This window comes from Ahaetulla prasina, chromosome 2 (genome assembly GCF_028640845.1).
Source record: "Ahaetulla prasina isolate Xishuangbanna chromosome 2, ASM2864084v1, whole genome shotgun sequence".
NCBI classification, from domain to species: domain Eukaryota; kingdom Metazoa; phylum Chordata; class Lepidosauria; order Squamata; family Colubridae; genus Ahaetulla; species Ahaetulla prasina.
The window spans coordinates 279,907,823-279,930,652 of NC_080540.1; the positions used below are offsets into that span (position 1 = coordinate 279,907,823).

General features: G+C 46.1%; 1 protein-coding gene across 2 annotated transcripts; it reads left to right on the forward strand.

Moving 5' to 3' along the window:
* Window positions 1-1,257: 1,257 nt before the first annotated feature.
* On the forward strand, window positions 1,258-22,284 carry CAPSL (calcyphosine like). 2 transcript variants are annotated; one of them, XM_058170133.1, is made up of 5 exons: window positions 1,258-1,331; window positions 2,877-3,013; window positions 10,989-11,166; window positions 19,769-19,978; window positions 21,493-22,273. In XM_058170133.1, exons 2-5 carry the CDS (start codon window positions 2,877-2,879, stop codon window positions 21,592-21,594), a joined length of 627 nt encoding a protein of 208 aa, XP_058026116.1. In that variant the 5' UTR covers window positions 1,258-1,331; the 3' UTR covers window positions 21,595-22,273. The 2 variants fall into 2 exon arrangements, with proteins under 2 accessions (XP_058026116.1, XP_058026117.1); XM_058170134.1 differs by lacking the exon at window positions 1,258-1,331 and adding an exon at window positions 2,466-2,489 and having other exon boundaries at window positions 10,970-11,166; window positions 21,493-22,284.
* The last annotated feature ends 546 nt before the right edge of the window (window positions 22,285-22,830 follow it).

Sequence of the window (22,830 nt, forward strand, 5' to 3'; positions counted from 1 at the left end):
TGCCACAAAGAAGAGGGAGTCAAACTATTCTCCAAAGCACCTGAAAGTAGAACAAGAAGCAATGGGTGGAAACTAATCAAGGGGAGAAGCAACTTAGAACTAAGGAGAAATTTCCTGACAGTTAGAACAATTAATCAGTGGAACAACTTGCCTCCAGAAGTTGTGAATTCTCCAACACTGGAAGTTTTTAAGAAGAGATTGGATAACCATTTTTCTGAAATGGTGTAGGGTTTCCTGCCTACGCAGGTGGTTGGACTAGAAGACCTCCAAGGTCCCTTCCAACTTTGTTATATTGCAGAAAATTTTTGACTTTTGCATTCCTTTTGCAGGAGGGCGCTAAACTTGCAAACCTACGGGGGGGTGGGGGGAAATGCGAACGGAAAATATAACTTTACATTATTTTATTGGGCCTCTCCATTTGTTATTTCAGAAACAAAAAAAGAGCATATATTATATTACAGCAAAACATCAATCATATTCATATAATCATTATCATTTTAAAATAAAAGGCATTTTTGCTCCTGTCACTAGTAGATTAAATCTTGATCTAGCTCCACCTTAAAGGTATATGGTCTCTGACCAGAAAGATTTCTAAAACCCTATTTTGTACAAATGTACCATTCGTCTAAATAGTTTTGAAGCAGGTTGTGTTAAATATTTCAAAGAAATAAATCTTTGCCCAGAACTTACCTTTCCTTCCATTATGGTGACTGGAGGACTCTCCAGCAGACCACACACACAAAACTAGCATTTCAGCGGGCGTAAAAACTTCAAACCTTCCCCCTTGAATTGTAACCTTCCACATCATTTTCTCTCTTCCCGGTTTTTTTTTTAATGAAAAAGCAGATTCAGGTGAATTCCCTTTTTCTCCTCTACGCTGAAAGTCAGAGAGCTTTTTTCTTGCAGCAAAAAAACAATAAATAAAAAGTATTTTCTGAGACCCTGGGATCTTCAGTCATCCTGAAAGCTAGATGCAGAAGAGAGGAACGTAGCATGAAAGAGCATCTCTAGCCAGAGAAGAGACGGATTCAAACCAGGGCAGGTTGCATGAGGCCTATCTGGGCTACCCACATCACCTTGGAAACGAGGTAGTAAACTTCAAGCGGGGGAGTGATATGTAAACAAGTAACCTGAGATGGATGGACAGCTGATGTCTTCCAGTCAGACTTCGCTGCCTGTTGGTTTTTGCATTCATCCTTCCCCCACAGCCCAATCAGGGGAGGAGGGTGTAGGCTAGGGGAAGGGAGGAAACACAAGGAAGAGATAGGCCTATTTTCTCTACAAGAAAGCGTCCATAGTTTCAGGTGGAAGCAACAGGTGACAGATTCAAGGTAACCAAATATTTTATTTTCATTCCCCTTCATCACTGGCTTCCAGAAGTTACTATGTCATTTATATCCCTATCTTTCCCATCTTTGCTACTTTGCCTATTTAGAAAGTTTGTGCAATTTAAAAAAATGACATCTGGGATAATAAATAGGTTGTATTATGGAGAGTCAAAAAAGAAATACGCAGCAAACTCAGCATAATTGCAACTTTGGTATGTAACTCTGAGATTCAGGAGAACATGGAGGCTGGGTGATCTGAGAAGAGCCTTCATTGTACGTAGCAAATTTGCTTGACGTAATCATCATCAAATTATGATTGAAGTGTTTTTCAGCCAGAAACCTTCCAAGATGTTGAACAACCAGTTAAAATATACGACAGATAAATTTTATAATGTACAGAAACCAAAAAGAGTAGTTCATCTTTGTTGTATTAAATAGAAATGATTGTGATTTTTTTTTTAAAGGACAGAAGAGCATTAAATACTGCGTAAAAATCTTTGCTTCACTGACCTTGCCAGATCGTCTGAATTCTCTTGTAGGTTAAGGAGGAAACCAAGTGCTTTTCAGATTGATGCTATCAGATGGTTGTAAAGACTTTGTGAAGGCATTATGAAATTACTGCTCTGCATTTTATTGTTGCTGTGGTTTTACACGCCCACATACGCACTCCATGAACTGCAATAAGCATACCTGCTGGAATGCCCTTTTTCTGGTTTTACTTCAGGAAAGTTAACTTGCATAAATTGATAGAAGGGGATCTTCTAGAGAGAGGCGGGACAAAAGGCTGCTCTCCAAATGCTCCCCAGACAGTAGCAAATCCAGGATCTGAGATTTGCTGGATCATCTGGATCTGAGAATTTGACATCTTTGATTCTGCATGAAATTGCACTTTCCCAGACAGACCAGGTGTGCAATCTGAGGACTCGCGACACCTGCTCTTCCAGCAGGAGTCATACAAGGGCCTTTATGTTGTGTGCCATTTGCACCAATTCCTGAGCCAGAGAGGTTCTACACTCTACACCTTAATCACTTCCCAAATGAATTACTGCCTTTTAAATTTTTTTAAAGAGGTTGAGGCCCTAGAAAGGATGCAGGGAAAAGCAGCAAAGAGGAGAAGGATTCTGAAGGCTAAACCATACGATGAACAATTGAGGGAACTAGGTATGTCTTGTCTAATAAAGAGAAGGACTAGGGGTGATATGATAGCCATCTTCCAGTACTTGAGGGGCTGTCACAGAGAAGAGGGGGTTTGGCATACTCCAAAGTACCTGAGGGCAGGACAAGAAGTTACGGGTGGAAGACCATAACCTATGGGTGGAAGACATCCAACCTAGAAGAAAGGAGAAATTTTCTGAGAGTGAGAACAATTAATCAGTGGAACGGCTTACCTCCAGAAGTTGTGGGTGTTTCATCAAGGGAGGTTATCAAGAAGAGACTGGACAGCCATTTGTCATGGCAAGAGGTTGGGTAGAAAACCTCCAAGGTCCTTTCCAAACTTTATATTCTTTGTTCCATGCTCTAAAATGACTGACTTCCCTTTTTTTCTAGATGCCAGGCACTGCACGGCATGACAAGGAGATGGCCATCCAAGCCAAGAAAAGCCTTGCCCACACCACCGATCCAATCGAGAAGCTACGCCTTCAGTGCCTGGCAAGGGGCTCAGCAGGCATCAAAGGCCTGGGCAGGTAAATGGATCCATGAAATAGATGATGAAGACAAGTCTGGTGGCAGCCAGTGATGGAGCCTGCATCCCTAAACTAGCTAGTTCAGCCTCTTTTCAGCTTTATTTCAAATTTCCCAGAGTTTAAAACCGTGAACCGGCCACTCTGTCTGGGGGGTGAGTGAGGATCTGCTCTTTAGCTGGACTTTTTTCATCACACACTTATGTCCTCTTTGCACTCATGTTTTCTTTCACATTTTTAACACATTCAAGGAACATGATTTAAAAAAAGGTAAGAAGGCCTGAATGGGGAGGGAGGGAGGGAAGGAAAAAGGGAAGGAAGGAAGGAAGGAAGGAAGGAAGGAAGGAAGGAAGGAAGGAAGGAAGGAAGGAAGGAAGGAAGGAAGGAAGGAAGGATTGATTCTAGTGCTACTACTCATTATATCGAATGGAAAATTACAGATGATGACAAGATGATAATAAAGACATCTACAAACAAATTATTCTTGCAGCATTGCCATCTATTGGAAAAAAATTATGTGGACAAAGGTTAATTGCACGATACGGTTTTTATCTGGAAACTCTAAAAAAGTTTCAGAATGACAGAACTGTCTGTTCTGTGAATAATTTGTGCTTATTGTGTATTGAACTGTATTTAACCCAAAGGTGCTTTTTCTTTTTCTTTTCTTTTTTTGAATCAAGTTTTATTGATTTTTTTTCTTTCACACACACCCCCCACACATATTTTATGAACACAGTATTCACCATGTCATATCTTACACAACTTGTCGTAGCCAAATACATTTTACATAGTTACAATTTCTGCCAAAATGTTCTTTTTCCACATTTTTTAATTTTATCTTAATACTTCTATGCTTATTATATAAACCAGAGGTCTCCAACCTTGGCAACTTTAAGACTTGAGGACTTCAACTCTGGGAGTTGAAGTCCACAAGTCTTAAAGTTGCCAAGGTTGGAGACCCCTGATATAAACAACACCTGCTTCCGCCCCCAAATTTTAATTTCTCCATTTTTAATCATATATATTCTCTTTTAACTTTCATAGTAATTCATTTTGATAAGTTTAAACATGTTTGGGGTTGCCTTTCTTTCATTTCATCTTTTTTGTTTTACAGCAATCCTCCTTCTCCCTCTCTTCTCTTTCCCCTTCTTCCCTTCTTTTATCCTTCCTGCTTTCTTCATTCATACACAAGTTGCTCCTTGTGTAATCAAAAAAAAAAAAAAAAGAGGCTATGCAAACAAACATCTTAATAGGAAAATTCCATAAAAAAGGGTATTAAAACTGAAAATGCCCACATTTACTCATCTTCTGATTTATAGCCATAGCACTTCTCAAACAGGATATACAGCCAATAGGACAGGGGTGTCAAACTCAAGGCCCAGAGGCTGGCCTTTGGGGTCCTTAGATCTGGCCCATGGGGCCTCCCTGGAAACAGCAAAGGACTGGCCTGTGGTGCCTCTGCCAGCAAAAACGGAGCTTGGGAGGGTCATGCATGGCCCTCCCAAGCTCCATTTTCTGCTGCAACAGCCTCCTACAACTCTGTTAGCGAAAACAGAGCTTGGTTTTTGTTGGCAGAGTGCTCGGACCACCACATGTGCCTCTGACATGAGTGACATTGATCTAGCCACGCCCACCCTGGCCATAGCCACCTGCCCCCCACCCAAAGTCAAACACAACCGTGATGCAGCCCTCAATAAAATCAAGTTTGACACCCCTGATATAGGAGAACAGAAAATGATCTCTGAGATACACCAACCAAAGGCATTATTACTGTTACATATTAAAAGCAGAAATGTTAATTATGCCTAGAAACAGAACTTTGGTTATTATAACTACTCCAAAATTGGCGCAATCTGTTCCATATGACCCATCTCAGTTAGCAATTGTTGTATTTTGCAGCAACTGCAGTACTTGAACTATTTTCTAAAGACAGACTCACATTTTTACTCTTGAGATGTGGTGCTGGCGACCAGCTTAGCTGACTTCAAATAAATATCGGACCAATTCATGGGAGTCATGGGTCTCCTTGCTGGCAAGGAGACTGCTTCTGAGGACCATCTGGTGGAACACTTGTGGACTTCCTTGGGCCATTGGCTGGCCATTGTGATGGAATGTCTACCTGGAGAAGTAGTGGAGGAGACTCTAGGTAGCACAGAGATTTCCTAGGGAGGAGGTGGTACATTCCAGAGAGAAGCCTGAATTAAGAGACTGTGCAGTCCCAAGTTACATGTGGGGTGTAGGGAGAGGAGAGGTTCAGGGTAGCTGCAGCTTAGAATCTCTTGGGATACATATATCACATGGAAGATTATAGTTTTAGTCTGGCAAGATTCTGTCCATTAGGTGTTAGCAAATAAAGGATTGTACCAGTGGTGGGATTCAAATGTTTTTACTACCGGTTCTGTGGGCGTGGCTTGGTGGGCATAACATGGCTTGGTGGGTGTGGCAGGGGAAGGATACTGTAAATCTCCATTTCCTCCCAATCAGCTGGGAGTTGGGAGACAGAGAATAGATTGGGGGGTGGGACAGACAGAGGTGATATTTACCGGCTCTCCGAACTACTCAAAATTTCCGCTACCGGTTTTCCAGAACTGGTCAGAACCTGCTGAATACCACCGCTGGATTGTACTCAGTTAGAATTCAATTCATCTTTCATGGGCTTGGACCTCACATTCATTGTGAGAACAGACTGCTAGACTAAATGGGCTAGAAGTCTAATCTAGCAGGGCACTGTGTAATGTATCTTTAAAAGTTTTGGCGGGAAAATAGCACGTTGCTGATTGGTTGAAGCCTCCGGCTAAACTATATAAAGAGAGGTTTTTCCCAGCACTGGCTGCTGGGTTCACCATATAGTAAAGAGCTGTTGTCACTATCCTGGTCTCCTGCCTCGTTATTGCCCGAATCTAACACTGGCGACGAAGGTGGGATCTCGAGGCTAAGAGCGCCAGGAAAAGAGCTGAACTCACCAGGGAGACGCGAACCCAGCAAACAAGGGGCGGAAAGCAGCGATGTCCGGCTACAGACCGCCAGCGCCATTCGACCCAGCTAAGGAAAAATGGGGGTCATTACATGGCTCGTTTCGAGTGTTTCCTCGAGGCGAACGAACTTCAAGGAGTTTCAGACAACAGGAAACGAGCGTATTTCCTGAGCCACTGCGGTCCAGAGGTTTTCGACACCGCAGAATCCCTGGCGGAGCCAACGCCGGTACAGTCGGTACCGTGGCAAACTCTGCAGACTTTATTGAAAGCCCATTATGCACCAACGCCGTCCAAGTATGTGCAACGGTTCGAATTCATCAGCGCATACATGGCCGCCCTGAGGAAAGCCTCAAAACATTGCGAGTACCGAGACTTGGATGAGGCATTGCTGGAGCAACTCATCCGCGGGGTCAGGGACATCCGTTTGCGGAGGCGGCTGCTGTCTAAAAGCAACCTAACGCTGGCAAACGCCTTGGACGAAGCCAGGGCTCACGAGATGTCTACCCAAGCGGCGGAAACCCTACAAAAGCCGCCGCACCAACGGCTGGCGCGAAACCAACCCCGGACCACAGGGAAGAGGCCCAGGCCGAAGCGGACGGTGAGGAGGAGGAAGGAGTCTCCCACACGGGGAGGCCGGAGAAAGACGACCGGGGTGACTGCGCGAGTTGCGGAGGGCAACACCAACGACAACAATGCAGATTTAAAGATGCAACTTGTCGGCGATGCGAAAGGAAGGAGCACCTAGCACAGGTCTGTCGAGCTCCCCAACCTTCCCGCCAAAAATTCAAACCGACCAACCAGAGCGCGGGAACGGCGAAGCGGCCCGTGATTGGTCAATTCAAAAAAGGCGCGAAGTTGAATCAGACTGTCGTGAGAGTAGGTCACGCATCAACACGCCTAGAGAAGAAAATCTTTACCAAGGCAAAGATTGAGGGGGTGCCGTGCCGATTGGAGGTGGACACCGGCTCATCGATCACGATCATGTCCTGGGACACTCTCGTGAGAGCCTTACCCGCCATCGCAAAGCGCAAACTGCAACCACAGAAATTAAAGGTACAAGACTACCAAGGGAATCGCATCCCCGTCCGAGGGGTAACGTCCGTCCACGTCGAGTATGGACAATACAAGAAAACTCTGCCCATCACCATCGTCGATGGGACCCTGCCAAGCTTGTTGGGACTAGACTGGTTCCGAGCATTGGGCATGGGAGTGACTGGAATCTTCAGAAACGAAGTCGACCTCAAAGATGCACTCGTGAAAGAATTTGGGGACGTTTTCAGAGACTGCCTGGGCAAGTACACGGGGACCCCTATCTCTTTTAACATAGACCCCCAAGTTGCCCCTATCCGTCTAAAGGCTAGGAGGGTCCCGTTCGCCCTAAAGCCCAGGATTGACCGGGAACTGGACAAGCTAGTAAACCAGGGAATTCTAGTGCCAGTTGACCATGCTAAGTGGGAGACCCCTATAGTCACCCCAGTCAAACCGGACGGGTCGGTCCGGATTTGCGCTGACTACAAGGCAACGCTTAACAAAGCGTTGCAAAGAGTGCTTACCCGTCCGGTGGTACAGCACTTACTGCACTCAATGGGGCAAGGGCAAGTTTTTGCCAAGCTAGACTTGGCCCAAGCCTATCAACAGCTGCCCGTAGATAGCAGCACAGCCGAAGCACAGACAATTGTGACTCACAGAGGGGCTTTTAAGTGTACCCGGTTACAGTTTGGGGTTAGTGTGGCTCCAGGGTTATTTCAGAACCTAATGGAGCGGCTATTGCAGGGCCTACCAGGGGTGGTACCATACTTTGACGATGTACTGGTATCCGCTGAGAATCTAGAGGAATTAGGGGTAAGGCTGCGAAAAGTTTTGGGCATTTTCCGGTCTGCCGGTCTCACGGTTAAACTGAACAAATGCCAGATCGGGGTTGAGTCTGTGGAATTCCTGGGCTACCGGATAGACAGGGAAGGGATTCACCCCACTGAGAGCAAGGTACGGGCCATCAGGAAGGCCCCGGTTCCAAAGAACAAAACGGAGTTACAGGCATTCTTAGGTCTGGTCAACTTCTACGCGGTATTCTTAAGGAATAAGGCAACAGTAGCCGAGCCGCTGCATAAATTACTAGCAAAGACGGCTGCATGGTCTTGGGGAAAGGCGGAAGCTAGGGCATTCAAGGGTAAAGAATCTCCTATCGGTGATAGCCTCCTTATCCAATACAATGGCACGCTGCCATTAGTGTTAAGCTGCGATGCATCTCCCTGTGGGGTGGGGGCTGTGCTCAGCCACAGGTTGCCAAATGGCACAGAAGCCCCTATTGCATACTACTCCCGAACCATGTCATCAACTGAAAGGAATTACAGCCAGCTTGATAAGGAAGTCTTGGCTATAGTCTCAGGAGTGAAGAAATTCCATGAATATGTATTTGGTCGTGATTTCGAAATCATCACGGACCATAGACCTTGCTAGGTCTGCTGGCAGGCGACCGCAACGCCCGTGGCACTTTCGCCAAGACTGACCCGATGGACTATCTTCCTGGCAGCGTATTCTTACAAATTACTACACCGGCCAGGAAAGGAATTAGGGCATGCAGACGCCTGAGCAGATGCCCGTTACCAGAGACTATCGAAGACCCCACTCCGGGATACCAGTTCTGCTAATTGACTCTTTGGACTCTGGCCCAGTCACATCCAAAGAGGTGGCTCGGGCTTCGATATAAGGACATTACAATAAGAACTGTAATTGGTTGGGTACAAAGAGGTTGGCGCCGGGCGGCGTTTAAAGAGTTTGTAAAAAAACGTGGGGAACTCTTGGCTCAAGGGGGGTGCCTGCTATGGGGGGATCGAGTGGTGATCCCGGAGAAATTGAGAAAAAAGGTATTGGATCTCCTTCACGAAGGCCACCCAGGGATCGTGAGAATGAAGGGTCTAGCGAGAAGCTATGTGTGGTGGCCCTTAATGGACACAGAAATTGCTGAAAGGGTAGGAAAATGCCAGGCCTGTCAGGAGTCCAGACCGCTACCCCAAACGGCCCCGATTCGGGAATGGGAGAGACCCCAGGGCCCTTGGTCTAGGATCCATATCGATTTTGCCGGCCCCTTCCACGGCCAAACCTTTCTGGTAGTAGTCGATGCCTACTCCAAATGGCTGGAAATCATTCTCATGAGATCCATGACAGCCGAGGCCGTGATCTCAGTCCTACGACACCTATTTGTAACCCATGGGTTGCCCGACACTTTAGTCTCCGATAACGGCCCGCAATTCACGGCAACCCAGTTTGAGGGGTACTTGGCAGAGGAGGGCATCCGGCATGTCCTCTCGGCGCCTTTCCACCCCGCCGCGAACGGCCTTGCAGAACGCTTCGCTCGAGCGCAAAGAAGCATTGTCCAGAATCAGGCCAGGCGATTGGCAAACAAAAATCGATACATTCTTAGCAGTCCAACACAGAACCCCCTGTGTAACAACTGGCCGCAGCCCGGCAGAGCTATTAATGGGTCGGAAGCTTAGGTGCCCACTAGACCGTTTAAACCCAAACTATACACCAGACGGTTACAAAGGGGCACACGGTAAAACAAGAGGGATGGCAACAGGCGACCTAGTGTGGGCACACAACTACAGCGAGGGCCCGACCTGGTTAGCAGGAAAAATCCTAGAAATAACAGGACCAAAATCATATCTAATAGAGATAGAGGATGGCCGGGTATGGAAACGCCACATAGATCAAATAAGGAAACGCATAACCCGTAAAGCAGAATCAGACGAAACATGCCCTGACTATTCAATGTTGGAATCCACAGCTGGCTCAAACCCGGGCTAACGAGGGACTTATCTGAGTTCCGGAGGTCCAGCGACGCCAACTGGTTCATCCTGAAGACAGCAGGAAGACTCTGCAATAATCCAGGGCCGGATGGCCTAGAGGAGGAGCTGAGAGGAACAAACAGTCCCTCCGGCCAGCTCGACTCACTCCCAGGGAATGAATTGCGCAGGTCTGAAAGAGTCAGGAGACGCCCAGTCTACTTGCGTGATTACGTCGAAAAATAAGATGCAAATTTTATGTAAATAGTGGTAAAGTGTTTTCTGGGAGGGAAGGAGTGTAATGTATCTTTAAAAGTTTTGGCGGGAAAATAGCACGTTGCTGATTGGTTGAAGCTCCCGGTTAAACTGTATATAAGGAGAGGTTTTCCCAGCGCTGGTTGCTGGGTTCACCATATAGTAAAGAGCTGTTGTCACTATCCTGGTCTCCTGCCTCGTTATTGCCGGTTCTATGGGCATGGGTTGGTGGGGAGGTAATATGACTAAGTGGGCACGGCCAACTTTTTACTTTTAAAAGCATTTTGTTCTACAACCTCTTCAGCTGAAGAGGTTGTAAAAAAAGCACCTTAGTTTTTGGGGAGGAAAATAAGAAAAAAGCTGATTGGCAGGTGGCTTGGCCTCCCGGAATACCCCCAATCAGCTATTCCCAGAGGTGAATTTTAGCAAAAGGTTCCTTGATTGTGAGCTCTGTGCCTTGCTTTTTTTTTTTTTTTTTTTGCTTTTTTTCCTGCCTCTGAAAGCCTCTAAAACAGCTTCAGAAAAAAAGCCTCTGAAGCTCTGTTTGGGGGCTTTTTTTCTGAAGCTCCGTTTCTGATGCTTTTTTCAGCCTCTGAAACCTCCCTTTGAGAAGCTGGGCGGGGCTACATTCGGAGTATAAAATGCACCCAGATTTTCACCCTCTTTTTTGTGGGACAAAGGTACGTCTTATACTCCAAAAAATACAGTAGTTGCTATAGAAGTAACATAAACATTCAACCTGTACAATGTTTACCACCCAAAGCTGTGAACTCTCATTGTAAAATAGGGGTCAGATAAGAAGGAATTGCTATGCAGCCAAATGTCTTGATATACTATATCTCAGAAGCAAGGCTCCTGTTGTTTTCCTTAAAAGCTTCTTTCCTAGATTTGTACATCATTGCCCTATTTTTCTTCCTCTTTGATCTTTGTAACTCTTTTCTTTACAGTCAACCTTCTTTTCTTCAGGGTTTTCCGCATCATGGATGACAACAATAGCAGGACCCTTGATTTCAAAGAGTTCGTGAAAGGGCTCCATGATTACGCTGTGCTGATCGACAAAGACGAAGCCGAAAAGATTTTCCGAATCTTTGATAAAGATGGGAACGGAACAATTGACTTTGATGAATTTCTCCTGACATTAAGAGTGAGTTTTCAGCAACAACAAAAATAGTTTCCCACATTATTGCACTAACATGCTATGTCATAGCCAACTCTACTGTCTTGTGTGGGAAAGACCTTGGGAGACAAGATGAAGAGATGCTGCCCAGGGGACCGTCAGATAAGAGAGAGCATAGCCCACACTGGATAGTGGGCAGAGCAAAAAGCTCAGAAGGTACCCTCCTTAGTTCTCCCTGTAAAGGAGATAGTACAGGGGTCCCCAGCCAGAGATGAAATCCAGCAGGTTCTGACAGGTCCTGGAGAACCGGTAGCGGAAATTTTGAGTAGTTCAGAGAACTGGTAGCGGAAATGTTGAGTAGTTCAGAGAATTGGCAAATACCATCTCTGGCTGGCCCCAGAGTGGGGAGGGAATGGAGATTTTGCAACATCCTTCCCCCAGGAGTGGTGAGAGAATGGGGATTTTGCAGTATCCTTCCTCTGCCATGCTCACCAAGCCACGCCCATCAAGTCACACCATGCTCACCAAGCCATGCCCATAGAACCAGTAGTTTAAAAAAATGGCTTTCACCACTGTCCCCAACCCCCAGGCCATGGCCCACTACCAGGCCATGTCCTATTCAGAATTGGGCCACATGAGTGGCTGGTTGGTTGGCGTGCAGCCGCACGGGCAACTCAACCTGCCTGAGTGGCAGGCTGGGGGCACTCATACATGTGCCTGCCAGGCCGCTGCTGACGCTAGCCCATAGGGGCTGCATACATGCACAAGTGCTATGTGCATGCACACTCATGTGGCCCAGTTCCCCTTCCCTCCCCAGCCAGTCAGGTTGGGACTGCTGAGATAGTAGAAAAAAATGTACTTTAAGATTTGCAAGCTGCTGTTAATATACAGTAGCTTTACAATGAAGTAGAATTAACTCATCTGGTTATGTTTCCTGTCTCGTCTACCTGGTAAAGATAACAAAATCAGTGCATTTACTGGACAAAGTTGTTTATTGGTATGGGGAAATAATTTGGGGAAATCCCTGATCGGTGCTGCTGGGAACGCCCTAACTGGAGCATTTCCATGTCAGTGTTAAATGCTGACATTCTTTCTGGGTACAGAAGTCTCAGTGCTTCGCACACACTGAAGTCTGCCAAGAAGTGCTAAATGCAATGGAAATGAGCAATGGATTTGAGTCAAGGTCATGCAGAAAGAAGTAGGAGCAGATCTAATCCAGACATTTGCTCTCTGCAATGCTAATTGATTGGAGATTAGTGCCGTTGTGAATCTGTTTCCACCCACATTTCCCACCAGTTAATAAAAGATGTTTGTTCTAAGGAAAGGAAGGGCAAATATATACTCAGCGGAATTAACGTATACAAGGTAAAGGTAAAGGTTCCCCTTGCACATATGTGCTAGTCGTTCCCGACTCTAGGGGGCAGTGCTCATCTCCGTTTCAAAGCCAAAAAGCCAGCGCTGTCCGAAGACATCTCCATGGTCATGTGGCCGGCATGACTCAATGCCAAAGGCGCACGGAATGCTGTTACCTTCCCACCAAAGGTGGTCCCTATTTTTTCTACTTGCATTTTTTATGTGCTTTCGAACTGCTAGGTTGGCAGAAGCTGAGACAAGTAACGGGAGTTCACCCCGTTATGCAGTACTAGGGATTCGAACCACTGAACTGCTGACCTTTCGATCGACAAGCTCAGCGTCTTAGCCACTGAGCCACCGTGTCCCTTAACTTATAGACAGCAGCTTAAAAGAAATCAGTTTTTTCAAAATAAAAAAGTATGGCTAGGAAGTAGTGATTAAATGAGATTTTAATTCACTGGATGATTGGCCTCTCAAATGGGTTACAGTTGTGTAGGGAGTGTAATGTATCTTTAAAAGTTTTGGCGGGAAAATAGCACGTTGCTGATTGGTTGAAGCCCCCGGTTAAACTGTATATAAGGAGAGGTTTTTCCCAGCGCTGGTTGCTGGGTTCACCATATAGTAAAGAGCTGTTGTCACTATCCTGGTCTCCTGCCTCGTTATTGCCCGAATCTAACACTGGCGACGAAGGTGGGATCTCGAGGCTAAGAGCGCCAGGAAAAGAGCTGAACTCACCAGGAAGACGCGAACCCAGCAAAACAAGGGCGGAAAGCAGCGATGTCCGGCTACACACCGCCAGCGCCATTCGACCCAGCTAAGGAAAATGGGGTCATACATGGCTCGCTTGAGTGTTTCCTCGAGGCGAACGAACTTCAAGGAGTTTCAGACAACAGGAAACGAGCCTATTTCCTGAGCCACTGCGGTCCAGAAGTTTTCGACACCGCAGAATCCCTGGTTGAGCCAACGCCGGTACAGTCGGTACCGTGGCAAACTCTGCAGACTTTATTGAAAGCCCATTTTGCACCAATGCCATCCAAGTATGTGCAACGGTTTGAATTCGAGGCAGCAGACAGCAAGAGGCGAGTCCATCAGCGCATACATGGCCGCCCTGAGGAAAGCCTCAAAACATTGCAGTACCGAGACTTGGATGAGGCATTGCTGGAGCAACTCATCCAGCGGGGTCAGGGACATCCGTTTGCGGGCGGCTGCTGTCTAAAAGCAACCTAACGCTGGCAAACGCCTGGACGAAGCCAGGGCTCACGAGATGTCTACCCAAGCGGCGGAAACCCTACAAAAGCCGCTCGCACCAACGGCTGGTGCGAAATCAACCCCGGTCCACAATGAAGAGGTCCAGGCCGAATCGGAGGGTGAGGAGGAGGAAGGAGTCTTCCACACCGGGAGGCCGGAGAAAGACGACCGGGGCGACTGCGCGAGTTGCGGAGGGCAACACCAACGACAACAATGCAGATTTAAAGATGCAACCTGTCGGCGGTGCGAAAGGAAGGGGCACCTAGCACAGGTCTGTCGAGCTCCCCAACCTTCCCGCCAAAAATTCAAACCGACCAATCAGAGCGCGGACGGCGGCTGCCCGCGAGTGGTCAGTTTAAAAAAGGCGCGAAGTTGAATCAGACTGTCGTGAGAGTGGGTCACGCATCAACACGCCTAGAGAAAAAAATCTTTACAAAGGCAAAGATTGAGGGGGTGCCGTGCCGATTGGAGGTGGACACCGGCTCATCGATCACGATCATGTCCTGGGACACTCTCGTGAGAGCCTTACCCGCCATCGCAAAGCGCAAACTGCAACCACAGAAATTAAAGGTACAAGACTACCAGGGGAATCGCATCCCCGTCCGAGGGGTAACGTCCGTCCACGTCGAGTATGGACAATACAAGAAAACTCTGCCCATCACCATCGTCGATGGGACCCTGCCAAGCTTGTTGGGACTGGACTGGTTCCGAGCATTGGGCATGGGAGTGACTGGAATCTTCAGAAACGAAGTCGACCTCAAAGACGCACTCGTGAAAGAATTTGGGGACGTTTTCAGAGACTGCCTGGGCAAGTACACGGGGACCCCTATCTCTTTAACTTAGACCCCAAGTTGCCCCTATCCGCCTAAAGGCTAGGAGGGTCCCGTTAGCCCTAAAGCCCAGGATTGACCGAACTGGACAAGCTAGTAAACCAGGGAATTCTAGTGCCAGTTGACCATGCTAAGTGGGAGACCCTATAGTCACCCCAGTCAAACCGGACGGGTCGGTCCGGATTTGCGCTGACTACAAGGCAACGCTTAACAAAGCGTTGCAAAGAGTGCTTACCCGTCCGGTGGTACAGCACTTACTGCACTCAATGGGGCAAGGGCAAGTTTTGCCAAGCTAGACTTGGCCCAAGCCTATCAACAGCTGCCCGTAGATAGCAGCACAGCTGAAGCGCAGACAATTGTGACTCACAGAGGGCTTTCAAGTGTACCCGATTACAGTTTGGGGTTAGTGTGGCTCCAGGGTTATTTCAGAACCTAATGGAGCGGCTATTGCAGGGCCTGCCAGGGGTGGTACCATACTTTGACGATGTACTGGTATCCGCTGAAAACCTAGAGGAATTAGGAGTAAGGCTGCGAAAAGTTTTGGGCATTTTCCGGTCTGCCGGTCTCACGGTTAAACTAAACAAATGCCAGATCGGGGTTGAGTCTGTGGAATTCCTGGGCTACCGGATAGACAGGGTAGGGATTCACCCACTGAGAGCAAGGTAAGGGCCATCAGGAAGGCCCCGGTTCCAAAGAACAAAACGGAGTTACAGGCATTCTTAGGTCTGATCAACTTCTACGCAGTATTCTTAAGGAATAAGGCAACAGTAGCCGAGCCGCTGCATAAATTACTGGCAAAGACGGCTGCATGGTCTTGGGGAAAGGCGGAAGCTAGGGCATTCGAAGGGGTAAAGAATCTCCTAACGAGTGATAGCCTCCTTATCCAATACAATGGCACGCTGCCATTAGTATTAAGTTGCGATGCATCTCCCTATGGGGTGGGGGCTGTGCTCAGCCACAGGTTACCAAATGGCACAGAAGCCCCTATTGCATACTACTCCCGAACCATGTCATCCACTGAAAGGAATTATAGCCAGCTTGATAAGGAAGCCTTGGCTATAGTCTCAGGGGTAAAGAAATTCCATGAGTATGTATTTGGTCGTGATTTTGAAATCATCACGGACCATAGACCGTTGCTAGGTCTGCTGGCAGGCGACCGTCCAACGCCCGTGGCACTCTCGCCAAAACTGACCCGATGGACTATCTTCCTGGCAGCGTATTCTTACAAATTACTACACCGGCCAGGAAAGGAATTAGGGCATGCAGACGCCCTGAGCAGATGCCCGTTACCAGAGACTATTGAAGACCCCACTCCGGGGATACCAGTTCTGCTAATTGACTCTTTGGACTCTGGCCCAGTCACATCCAAAGAGGTGGCTCGGGCTTCGTATAAGGACATTACAATAAGAACTGTAATTGGTTGGGTACAAAGAGGTTGGCCCGCTCTGAGCGCGAGCGTTTTAAAGAGTTTGTAAAAAAACGTGGGGAACTCTCGGCTCAAGGGGGGTGCCTGCTATGGGGGGATCGAGTGGTGATCCCGGAGAAACTAAGGAAAAAGGTACTGGATCTCCTTCACGAAGGTCACCCAGGGATCGTGAGGATGAAGGGTCTAGCGAGAAGCTATGTGTGGTGGCCCTTAATGGACTCAGAAATTGCTGAGAGGGTAGGGAAATGCCAGGCCTGCCAGGAGTCCAGACCGCTACCCCCAACGGCCCCAATTCGGGAATGGGAGAGACCCCAGGGCCCTTGGTCTAGGATCCATATCGATTTTGCCGGCCCCTTCCACGGCCAAACCTTTCTGGTAGTAGTCGATGCCTATTCCAAATGGCTGGAAATCATTCTCATGAGATCCATGACAGCCGAGGCCGTGATCTCAGCCCTACGGCACCTATTTGTAACCCATGGGTTGCCCGACACTTTAGTCTCCGATAACGGCCCGCAATTCACGGCAACCCAGTTTGAGGGGTACTTGGCAGAGGAGGGCATCCGACATGTCCTCTCGGCGCCTTTCCACCCTGCGACGAACGGCCTTGCAGAACGTTTCGTTCGGAGCGCAAAAGAAGCATTGTCCAGAATCAAGCCAGGCAATTGGCAAACTAAAATCGATACATTCCTAGCAGTCCAACACAGAACCCCCTGTGTCACAACTGGCCGCAGCCCGGCCGAACTATTAATGGGTCGGAAACTTAGGTGCCCCCTAGACCGTTTAAACCCTAACTACCCACCAGACGGTTACAAAGGGGCACAAGGTAAAACAAGAGAGATGGCAACAGGCGACCGAGTGTGGGCACACAACTACAGCGAGGGCCCGACCTGGTTAGCAGGAACAATCCTAGAAATAACAGGACCAAAATCATATCTAATAGAGATAGAGGATGGCCGGGTATGGAAACGCCACATAGATCAAATAAGGAAACGCATAACCGGTAAAGCAGAATCAGACGAAACATGCCCTGACTATTCAATGTTGGAATCCACAGCTGACTCAAACCCGGGGCTAACGCAGGACTTATCTGAGTGCCGGGAGGTCCAGCGACGCCAACTGGTTCATCCTGAAGACAGCAGGGAAGACTGCAAATAATCCAGGGCCGGATGGCCTAGAGGAGGAGCTGAGAGGAACAAACAGTCCCTCCGGCCAGCTCGACTCACTCCCAGGGAATGAATTGCGCAGGTCTGAAAGAGTCAGGAGACGCCCAGTCTACTTGCGTGATTACGTCGAAAAATAAGATGCAAATTTTATGTAAATAGTGGTAAAGTGTTTTCTGGGAGGGAAGGAGTGTAATGTATCTTTAAAAGTTTTGGCGGGAAAATAGCACGTTGCTGATTGGTTGAAGCCCCCGGTTAAACTGTATATAAGGAGAGGTTTTTCCCAGCGCTGGTTGCTGGGTTCACCATATAGTAAAGAGCTGTTGTCACTATCCTGGTCTCCTGCCTCGTTATTGCCCGAATCTAACAGGGAGACTTAGAAAGCAGGCTTCTATCAGATACCTGTACCTGATTACATGAAAATGACAGACAAGAATTTTAGAGCTTTTAATGTCAAACACTACACTAGCTTTCATCTCCATTTAGACACAGTAGATTGAAGCAGGGGTGAAATGTAAAATTTGTTACTCCCGGTTCTATGGGCATGGGTTGGTGGGGGAGGTAATATGACTAAGTGGGCACGGCCAACTTTTTTTTTACTTTTAAAAGCATTTTGTTCTACAACCTCTTCAGCTGAAGAGGTTGTAAAAATGCTTTTAAAAGCCTCTGACGATCCCAGCTGAGCCACGCAATCATCAGCGGCTTTTTTTTTTTTAAAAAGCATTTTTTTTGGCTGAAGAAAAAATGCTTTTAAAAGTTAAAAAAAAAACCCTCTGATGATTGGGTGGCTCAGCTGGGCATGGGGGAGGGCAAGGATTTTTGCTACTGGTTCTCCAAACCAGCCGCTGCCATTGCTACCAGATCAGATGATCCAGTCCGAACTGGGAGCATTTCACCCCTGGATTCAGGCAGTGGGCAAAATATTATCTATTATTGCTTATATGCTGTTCTTATCTTTCTTGAAATCTCCGTTTGCTGCCTGGAGTTGCATCTGTGAGATAGACAGCCATATAAATCAGTTTCAATTAAAAAAAAGAAAAAAATCCTGTTGTAGCCCCTTTGCGATCCCGCACAGGCTCTCTCTATATCTTCCCACACCTCTATCCATTCTGCTTTCCATCTTCTTCTTTCAGCATTCAGTCTTAAAGCGAGAGGCACACAAATATTATTCAGATGCCAGCAGTGCTTCCCCCCCACCCCTCCACCAACTCAAAACCACTGTTCTCAGTTAGAAGGGAATTGAGCCTAAGTAGCCAAATCCGCAGGAACAACCAGTGGATAGCAGTCGAATATAAGCCAGGAGACCGTTGCTCTTTTCAACTACAAATAAAATGATAGCAAACTTCTGGAGAAGGCTTAGTAGCCAAATGCATCAGATTATGCAATACTGCACTAGTTCACAGATGATCAGTGACCTGTGCAGACCTCCAGAGGTGAGATTCACTTATCTTCCCTGCCGGTTGGCAAATGTGAGCACGTGTGCACGCGCAAGGCCTTCCACAAATGCTCTTTGCTCCAGTGGTGAGTTCTAACCAGTTTTACCACCAGTTCACCTCACGCACACGCTTTGCACGCGATCGCCGCACACATACTTACTTCGCTTGCATGTGCGCCAAACTTGCAATTTGCACAAGCGCATAGAGTAAAAAAACAGCTCAGGCATGGCAATCCACTCTGCCGCGCCTTACAGCTGAGCTAAAAACGAAGGAGTAAAGGTAGGTATAGCGCGGGGGCAGGCAGGAGGACCCAGCTGACGTTAGGAGCAAACTGGTTCGCTCTCATATCAAGATTTCCGCTACCGACTCTCCCAAACCGGGGAGAACCGCTAGCAACCCACCACTGCTTTGCTTGTGCATTACATCTGAGTGGGTGGAGCCTCCCACAGTCGCCACTACCGGTTCTCCCGAACCGGACAGAACTGGCTGAATCCCACCTTTGCATACCGCCATCTGATGTATTTCCTCCATTTTGGCTTACAAATAATATGGTGCACACCATAGTAAACAACTGGAGTTATCCAGCTGCCCCAAAGCACCGTTTTGAAAGGTATGAAATTAGCCCCAAGGCAAATAATGATTTGCACATAGCTAAATGTCTATGGAGATTCTGAGTCATCCAGGTCATGGTTGTCCCAAAGGTGCTTTTTTTTCAAGAGGCAACTGGATTTTCTGGTTTTTCCTTTGAAGACTTTTCCCTTCTCATCCAAGAAGCTTCAACTCTGACAGGAGAGTGGGGAATGAAAAGAGTTATATTCTTTGCTGAAGAAGCTTCTTGGATGAGAAGCGAAAAGTCTTCAAAGAAAAACCAGAAAGTCCAGTTGCCTCTTGAAAAAAACAACCTTTGGGATTTGCAGATAGGTTTTTCTGCTTTAATTTAGTTATGTCATATTTTCCTACATTGCATCCACTGTTCTTCAGCACTATTTTTTTTTCTTTTCTTTCTTTCTTTTTTTTTTTGACAATCCATGCTCACATCTTTCATTAATGTTCTGAAAATGGCAGAGGAAACATAACTCTCCAAACCCATTTTAGATATTATGAAACAGAAAGTAATAAGATAAGGCTGGGAAGAAAGTGGCCTTAAAATGATATTGCTTTATGCTTTTTTCTTAGCCTCCTATGTCCAATGCAAGGAAAGAAGTCATCATGCAAGCTTTTAGAAAGCTAGATAAGACAGGGGATGGAGTCATCACCATTGAAGATCTGCAAGGAGTCTACAATGTAAAACATCATCCCAAGTACCAAAATGGAGAATGGAGTGAAGACCAAGTTTTTAGGACTTTCCTGGACAACTTTGATTCACCCTATGATAAAGATGGACAGGTAAGTGAGAAGGAGATTAAAAGCAAACCAAAACTAAGTCAATCATGTCAGACATTCCATAAGCTGTGTTGTCTTTTAGAGGGATTTGCTGAAATTATCAACAGAAATATTTTCTCTTAGTCCTCTTCCTCCTCTGCAGCCACTGGACATAGTAAAGAGGCATTGTGCACTGATACTCAATAGTTCTGTCCAGGGGTGAAATCCAGCAGGTTCTGGCAGGTTCCAGAGAACCGGCAGCGGAAAGTTTGACTAGTTCAGAGAACCAGCAAATACCACCTCTGGCTGGCCCCCGAGTGGGGTGGGAATGGAGATTTTGCAGTATCCTTCCCCCAAGAGTGGGGAGGGAATGGAAATTTTGAAGTATCCTTCCCCTGCCATGCCCACTAAGTCACACCCACAGAACCAGTAGGGAAAAATTTTGAATTTCACCCCTGGTTCTGAAAAATTTTGAATTTCACCCCTGGTTCTGTCTCTTTCCATTCCCCCAAAGCCCTAGAATGCAACTTAGTCCTATAGGAAAATGGAATATATCTTACATTTCAAAAGAAATCACTGCGATGATGCAAACTATGTTTCTGTATCTCTAACGATGTTTAATTTTGTTCTAGAACTGTGAAATTAAATCCAAACTCTTTTAATAGGAAAAATGTGAGGGCAAGGATTGGCAGGGCTCGTATATTATGCGGTTAGATCTAATGTTCTTTGGCCCTTGCATTCCAGTAAAACACGTTTCACTTGTTTCTTTCAGTGGCATTGTCCGTCATGCTTCTTGTAAGAGCAGTGCAATTGAATTGTACCTTGGCAAACCTAGGCAGGTTTTAAGATCAAGGTCCTATGAGACTTCCAGATCCAGACCGATAGGCAGGTACCAGCCAATCAACCAGACAATGCAGTAGTAGACAAGGACCAGAAGAATATGGTGGTGACAGGTGTAGCATGCCAAGCAATACCAGCATCAGGAAGGAGTTTGAGGAACTGGAGTAGTATCAGGGCCTTAAGGAGAAATTGGAGACAATGTGGAAAATAAAGACCAAAGTATTTTCAATGGTGGTAGGAGCATTTGGGGTTGTGATTCCTAAGGCGGGGAAGTGGCTTCAACAGGTCCCAGGAACAACATCAGAACTCTCTGGCCAGAAGAGTGCAGTGCTAAGAGCAGCTAAGATACTGTCCAGAACTCTCAAACTCCCAGGTCTCTGACAGAGGCCTGAAATGGACGAACGTACCACTCATAGGGGTGAAAAGGGAATATATATACAGTGGTGGGATTCAGCCAGTTTGCACCACTTCGGGAGAACCGGTTGTTAACTTTCTGAGCAGTTTGGCAACCTGATGGTTGGAAGAAATCATTTGGGCAGAGAACCGGTTGTTAAACTACTTGAATCCCACCACTGAATATACATGAATGAAAATCTTCCCGCAGAAGATAATGTCTCATTTAATGCTTGCGCATAATAGTTTACGCATTTATTTAAATAAAAACTTTATTTTTCTATTGTCAAATTTTTCTGTCGTAGGTCACAACAGAGGAATTCATGAACTATTACGCTGGTGTCAGTGCCTCGATAGACACCGATGTCTATTTCATTGTGATGATGAAAAATGCTTGGAAAATCTGATATCCTAAAACGACTCTCTTATTCTTGTGCTTTTGTTCTAAACATCTCCTTCGTCCAATAGGCAGGACAGTGTTTATACTATATGGAATGACATTGGCAGCCTTTACCAAAAGAAATTAAAGTGTCTTATTGTGACTGTGATCACTGTGTCCATTGTTTTAGCTCCACCAATATCAGGGAAGAATTGATTTTTCAGCAAGCAAGATTTCTCGATGCAAATAACACGGCAAACAGGTTAATAACGTTCCCAAGAATAAATGGTGGTGGAATCAAAGTTTTTTAAAAAAATTCTTTCTCCAGCTACAAGCTAAGCATTGAAAAGATTACTTAAGCTATCCAGTCTGGCTTGGTCTTCTGGACTGGAACTCAAAACATCTCCTTCAGAGGACCTCCCAACCTCAACTTGAATGTATGTCATGAAATACTTAGATAATTGCCACTGTTAGGAAGTTTTTGATAACATTCAGTTAGAATCTTTGTTTATCAGAAGACCCCAAGCCTACCTGCTCCAGCTGTTTGTCTTCTTTTCCTTTCTTCTCCAAAATACTTGGTAGAAGTTGAGGGAACATCATGTAGGAGATGTTGCAGGATTTATTTATTCATTTGTTTATTTATTAAAAGAAGTTCAGGAAACACAGAACCAGGAACTGTGACTTGTATTTAGTGGCCTCATTACTGTGCCATAGTTTTGAAAGTCACTCAACAAATTTTTGCTAGTTCTTCAAATCCATTTAAATGTCAAAAATTCTTTGTGCATAGCATAGGTCGTAAGGGAATAATTAAATCAATTAAATCAATTCAACTCCTGCCCCTTTTGCAAAAACAAATGTATCATTGGATACAATCCATTATTCATTTGCAAGTTGTTCTAGGTAAGTGAACAACATAATGCAATGGAAATATCTCTCTTTGAGTGCTTAAGTGAAAGTGGACTTCATGTGCAATTTTGATAGATTCCAGATACCTTTTCTGTAGAACTCCCTGGCCTTGAAGAGCTGCTAAAGCTAATGCATTGTTTATGATCATCTAACATGTAATGGTTCATTAGTTCAATTCCCAGTAGAGAGTTTAGATCCCATGGAGTAACATCTGGCTATACAGCTGGTCCTTGACATAGGACCACAATTGGGACCAGAATTTCCATTGCTAAGTAAGAAGTTATTAATGCCCAATTTTGCGATCTTTTTGCCATGGTTAAGTGAATTGCTGCAGTTGGTAAATGAACCAATAAAGTGT

Excerpts from the sequence above, each read along its gene's own strand:
- CAPSL (XM_058170133.1), top strand. The coding sequence starts at position 2,877 with ATGCCAGGCACTGCACGGCATGACAAGGAGATGGCCATCCAAGCCAAG. Across the intron at positions 3,014-10,988 it reads GGCATCAAAGGCCTGGGCAG|GGTTTTCCGCATCATGGATG; the intron begins GTAAATGGATCC and ends TCTTTTCTTCAG. Across the intron at positions 19,979-21,492 it reads CCTATGATAAAGATGGACAG|GTCACAACAGAGGAATTCAT; the intron begins GTAAGTGAGAAG and ends TTTCTGTCGTAG.